Raw genomic sequence first — 6,000 nt, 5'->3', positions numbered from 1 at the left:
ACGTAGGCATCTGTTCTAGACACTCCCTGCATATTTTCGATAGTTTATAACTGTAGAGAATCAGGTATTTCATCAGTTTCCCATTCTCCTCGGACACAGTTTGGTTTAACTCCAGGTGTGTGCTCTCAGTTCAACTATTCTCTGAGAATTAGAGGTTTCTTTCTTGGATTTGCTCTTTTATTTTTGTGCTGCAGGAACATTAAAACGATGGGAGGCTCTCTGCTGCTCACCGGACTAATAATCATCACAGCTTTCTCTCAATCTCTCTGTGTAAGTACTCAAAAAATATTGCAATTCACAGCTGCAGATCTTTTTCTTCTTGACATTATTATACTTCTGTTATCGGCCATTAGGTTGATTCTCATGAAGCCAGTCTAAGCTATGTCTGAGAAGATTATAAGGACATACTTTATTAAACTAAATATATTTCACTTTTATATGAATTAACAATATAGCCATAATGAGGCACAATTCATTGTTTTGTGTTAAAATAATATTTTCTATATTTTTAAACATATTTTTGATTCACAATTTCATTACTGTAATGCATCCAGATAAAATGTCATGTTTTCCTCACACTTATATACAATAAATATTTAATAAACTTTATAAAAATAAATATAGATTTGTTTGAAATGTATAATTTATCAGAATATAATCAAACATAATGTTTTTTAACAATGTATAAAGAGCAAAATCTGAATGAAAATTGATGAGGAAAAAATGGTTAAATGTTACAGTAATGATAGAATAGTTTGCATTTAAAATGTGTATATTTTAATAAAATACATTTTGGTGATCCCAGCTACCATTGAGCATATTTATTTTACATATTTTTTTTTACATGACCTAGGCACGTCAAACAAAAAACTGGAGAAATATCAAGTCTGTAGTTTGGAGTGAAGTCAACAGCATCGCTCCATGTGACATCTTTTTTTTGTTACGGTGCTTTAAAAAAAGCCACATTATCTGATCAGAGACCCCAGAGGATTAACCCCTGTGAAACCACAACCTTATATTTTTACACATTGTTTTTTGTACGGATTAAACACTATATTAACTCTATGCATATTTTATCTCAGAGTTAGGGAATGAGTACAAGTGAAGATCCTCAGTAACATAGTAATCTAAATGTGTGTGTAGGCGTCAGACAGTTGCAGTGAGCAGGTGGCTCGTCTGCAGGAACAGGAACAACTTCTCAAGAACCAACTTCAGACACAAGAACTCCTCCTACACAGACTACGATCACTAAACCAACCTGGAAAACCGGACAAAACCGGACTGGACCAGAGCTCCGACACCCAGTACACAGGTCAGGGCCAATAAGGCCTCAGCACCGGAAAACAAACAAGAATTTAAACTCAAGCTCAGAATATAATGAATCAGATGGAAATACAGTGTGTATTTGTGTGTCAGACTGCTCCCAGATCTTCAGTTCTGGCTCCAAATCCAGTGGTTTCTACACCATCAGACCCGTCGGCAGCCCCGGACCAGTCAGAGTCGACTGTGATATGAGTGATGGAGGCGGTTGGACCGTCGTTCAGAGGAGAATCAATGGATCAGAGAGATTTAACAGGTACGACTGTCACGTCTGATATATTTTAGAGCACAATAATTCAATAAAATCTAAAATATGTCTGTCTGTCTGTTTATCTATCTATCTATCTATCTATCTATCTATCTATCTATCTATCTATCTATCTATCCGTCCGTCCGTCCGTCCGTCCGTCCGTCCGTCCGTCCATCCGTCCATCTATCTATCTATCTATCTATCTATCTATCTATCTATCTATCTATCTGTCTGTCTATCTATCTATCTATCTATCTATCTATCTATCTATCTATCTATCTATCTATCTATCTATCTGTTTCTTAGATCATGGGCAGAGTATAAGGATGGTTTTGGAGACGTGGGTGCAGAGTTTTGGCTCGGAAATGACAACCTGCATTACATCACCACACAAGGTCAACACTACTTCCAAATAACCCATTTAGAAGTTATGTAATATAAAGGTACAGTGATCTATAGCAGTGATTCCCAACCAGGGGGGCCCGACCCCCCCAGGGGGGCGCCAAAGATCCATGGGGGGTCGCGAAGCCCTCTTGATTTTAAGGGATGTAATAAATCTAATGGGTTAAATATATACATCTATACCTATAAATTTGAAAAAAGCCAATCTACAAACTCACAACACTTGGCAAGGCTTCATGCAAGTGTGAATGTCTTGTTTTTTTCAAAAGTAAGTAATTTAGCATATGAAAGCAGAAACTACGCTGATTACAAAGATATTTGTCATATCACTGTACGGCAAAAACTCGGCGAGCTAGCCCCCCAAGAGGGGGGACGCCAAAGTTTACAATGGTAAAAATGTGGGTCCCTCAAGAAAAAGGTTGGGAATCATTGATCTATAGGGACAAGGCTCCACGCCCACCAAGGGGGAAAAGAAACCATTACTTGCCATTGACTTTGTATTGAAAGAAGGTAAAAATCCTTGACAATTTCGTCTACTAGCAAAAACTGAAAAAATATCAAAAGCTGTTGTGGGGTAAAATGTACAACCAACAAGTTAAAGAACCCACAAATTCTGTTCAAATGATCAAGAAAGTACTGTGTTCAATACAAAGTCAATGGAGAATGATGGCTTGTTTTCCCCCCTGAAGGGCGGGGCTTAAATGTGCTCTGTCTCTATATTCATATATTGTCAATGGATCTCATTATGACAGACCCATATAGAACTATTAACCATCTCTGCATTTTCCCGCCCACCTCTACGTCTAGTGTTTTAGCATCTTTCAGCTCATTGTTTTGATTTTCAGCCCTGCAACTTTGCAGTTTTGTTTCACTCTTCCAGCCCTTATCACTGTAATTTCCAGCAACAGTGGGAAGTTGTCTTCTGCTAGAAATAATGAATTAATCCTATATATGCTATCTGCTCAGCACCAAACGGCAGACATGAAAAAGTTAGCTAACTGTTGGACATATTGAAACATTTAGCAGCTAAAGATGTCCTTTTAGAGTTGGTGGAGACCAAAACAGAACTAAAATAAGAGTCACTCCTGGATTTTTTTAATCTAACCATAAACAGTAACAGTAGGTAAGACGCCAAATCAACGCTAACATTGCTCCATGTCTATTGGATGTGTACATGGTCAACTTTTTGCCAACATCTTCTCTCATCAGCCGTAATGTTTAGAGCTCAACAAAGTTCACAGTTAAGATTTTTGCTTCAGAAGAACTTTTATTGTTTGTCTGTTCCAGGAAATTATTCTCTGAAGATTAACCTGGGAGACTTTGATGGAAACCAGAGATATGCTGAGTACAAGAACTTCAAAGTGGCCAGTGAAGAGGTCTGACTTTAATTTTAGACTGATTTTTTTGGGTGAAAAAACCCCTGAAACAAATATTTGATACTGTTGAAAAAAAATCTGCATTAATCTCAGGTATAGTAACTACTTGGTGCATATAACTATCTTGTTTTCACATGTTTAAAAGGAAATGTCCCGCTTTTTCCCAAATGTCGAAATATTTGCTTGGAAAAAAGCAGGCTTAGTTTAGCATAAAGCCTGAAAACAGTGAGCCTGGTTCTGTCCTAAGTAAAAAAAAAAATCCACATAGCACCTACAAAGCTCATTAATTAATACATTATACCCTTTCTAGCATAATCCCAAGTGTAAATAAAATTGTGGTTTGTGAGTTTAAAAGCTAATACTGTTTTTTTGGTCGGTCCATTGACGTCTTGGAACTTCATATTCAGCTTATATACATGGGTGGTATTGATTTCTCGCCCATAAAGTTGGGATAAAATATTTCGACAATGTGATTTATTCTTGACAGATAAAGTGTATTTCTTCTCAAAACTTTCAAACTCTATTTATTAATCAATCAATCTCTTCCAAACATATCACAATGGAAATAAAACCACAATTAACAGAGGATTGTATGTGAAAACAAAATTACTTCAACTTTATTGGCGACCGTGGATATTTTCCAAACAGTCAAACAATTAATTTTACATTTTTTGAGTCAAGTTGACCAACTCTCTTCATATCTCTCCCTCTGCAGGATCACTACCGACTTTCCTTTGGAAGCTACGTCGGTACAGCTGGAGATTCTCTGTCTGGGAGTTACCAGGTCGGCATATCAGACTGGGCCGGTCACCACGGCGTCAAGTTCAGCACCTACGACCAGGACAACGACAACTACAAAGGAAACTGTGCAGAGGAAGACAAGGGAGGCTGGTGGTTCAACAAGTACGTTTTTTTATTTTTTTATATTTGCAAACATATGCATGCAGCTATCTGGTCGCAACCCAGGTTTTTTTATTCAAATATATTGTAATTTTAACCAAATGAAAAGAGCGCCAGGTGAAAAACACACCTAAGACTTCCACCGGCCAAACCAGCTATCTTCAAGTTATAAGCCCTCTACTGACTTGAATCTGGGAGAAAAAAGTTGCTTTTTTCCCACTTTAAATCTCTTAAATCTGCGACTTTTTTTCTTGTAGATTTGCCACTTTAATCTAGTAAATTTGCAACTTTTTTCTCGAAATATTACCTGAAGTTACCAAATATAGTTCTTTGCCTGATAAAGGGTTAAATAAACTAATAATAATAATAATATTTTCTGAGCCCACTAGATGGCGCTTTCTGCTCAAAAAAAGGTTGAAAGCACACTGAATTGTTATGACTTGAGCCTTTTCTTCAAACAAAGAGTGCAAACTAGTGGGCTCAGCAATGACATCAAATGGTTCAAAAAGCTTTATTTAAACATCACTACCTACAGTCAATCATTACAGTAAACAAAAGTATTTCCTTTTTCATTCTGTCATCCTCCAGGTGTCACTCAGCCCATCTTAATGGCATGTACTACCCCAATGGTCCCTACAGTGCGGTGACAGATGATGGTGTAATTTGGTTCACCTGGAAAGGCTGGTGGTACTCCCTGAAGACCACCGCCATGAAGCTGCGACCCGTCGACTTTAAAATGGATCCAACCGACGATCCCAATGCTGTTCATCGTGTACCTCCTTCTTAGATCAAACATCTTCTTGGATCGACTATTTTGGTCTGAAACAGCTTGGCTAACGTGTATGAAATAGTGTGATATCATAATTAAAATTTAAAAGCAACCCCACTGACACAGAGAAGAAGATTAAATTATTCAGAATACAGTGAAATCTTTAAAGACTTAACCCTTAATAGGACACTCATTGAAATACTTGCAAATTCCAAATTTCAACCCTAGAGAATATTGGAGGATATTACATACAGCCAGAATGTGTAAAAAAACATAAGGACCTGGGGGAGAGGGGTAATATTTTGAGAAAAAAGTTTACGAGATTAAAGTGGCAAATCTACGAGAAAAAATGCGCAGATTTATGAGATTTAAAGTGGTGAATCTGCCAGAAAAAAAGTTGTTTTTTTCACTTTTTTCTTGTAAATCTGCGATTTTTTTCACGCAGATTTGCCACTTTAAATCTCTTAAATCTGCGACTTTTTTTCTTGTACATTTTCCCACTATAATCTGGTAAATTTGCAACTTTTTTCTCTAAATATTTAAGAGATTAAAGTGGCAAATCTACTAGAAAAAAATGTGCAGATTTATGAGATTTAAAGTGGTGAATCTGCAAGAAAAAAACTTTTTTCTTGTAAATCTGCGACTTTTTTCGCGTATGTTTGCCACTTTAAAATCTCTTAAATCGGCAACTTTTTTTCTTCTAGATTTTCCACTTTAATCTAGTAAATTAGCAACTTTTTTCTCTAAATATTTACGAGATTAAAGTGGCAAATCTACGAGAAAAAATGCACAGATTTATGAGATTTAAAGTGGTGAATCTGCAAGAAAAAAAGTTGTTTTTTTCACTTTTTTCTCGTAAATCTGTGACTTTTTTTGCGCAGATTTGCCACTTTAAATCTCTTAAATCTGCGACTTTTTTTCTTGTACTTTTTCCCACTTTATTCTAGTAAATTTGCAACTTTTTTCTCTAAATATTACATATC

General features: G+C 36.4%; 1 protein-coding gene across 2 annotated transcripts; it reads left to right on the top strand.

Moving 5' to 3' along the window:
- LOC131981833 (fibrinogen-like protein 1) lies at positions 1–5,316 on the top strand. 2 transcript variants are annotated; one of them, XM_059346324.1, is made up of 8 exons: positions 4–115; positions 195–270; positions 1,144–1,312; positions 1,417–1,576; positions 1,877–1,965; positions 3,260–3,348; positions 4,064–4,251; positions 4,837–5,316. In XM_059346324.1, exons 2-8 carry the CDS (start codon positions 208–210, stop codon positions 5,033–5,035), a joined length of 957 nt encoding a protein of 318 aa, XP_059202307.1. In that variant the 5' UTR covers positions 4–115; positions 195–207; the 3' UTR covers positions 5,036–5,316. The 2 variants fall into 2 exon arrangements, with proteins under 2 accessions (XP_059202306.1, XP_059202307.1); XM_059346323.1 differs by having other exon boundaries at positions 1–270.
- The last annotated feature ends 684 nt before the right edge of the window (positions 5,317–6,000 follow it).

Source organism: Centropristis striata, chromosome 12, assembly GCF_030273125.1.
Source record: "Centropristis striata isolate RG_2023a ecotype Rhode Island chromosome 12, C.striata_1.0, whole genome shotgun sequence".
NCBI classification, from domain to species: domain Eukaryota; kingdom Metazoa; phylum Chordata; class Actinopteri; order Perciformes; family Serranidae; genus Centropristis; species Centropristis striata.
Note: the sequence above shows the minus strand (reverse complement) of the source record. Positions and strands in the feature narration are given on the sequence as shown.

Excerpts from the sequence above, each read along its gene's own strand:
- LOC131981833 (XM_059346323.1), top strand. The coding sequence starts at position 208 with ATGGGAGGCTCTCTGCTGCTCACCGGACTAATAATCATCACAGCTTTC. Across the intron at positions 271-1,143 it reads CTTTCTCTCAATCTCTCTGT|GCGTCAGACAGTTGCAGTGA; the intron begins GTAAGTACTCAA and ends ATGTGTGTGTAG. Across the intron at positions 1,313-1,416 it reads CTCCGACACCCAGTACACAG|ACTGCTCCCAGATCTTCAGT; the intron begins GTCAGGGCCAAT and ends TTTGTGTGTCAG.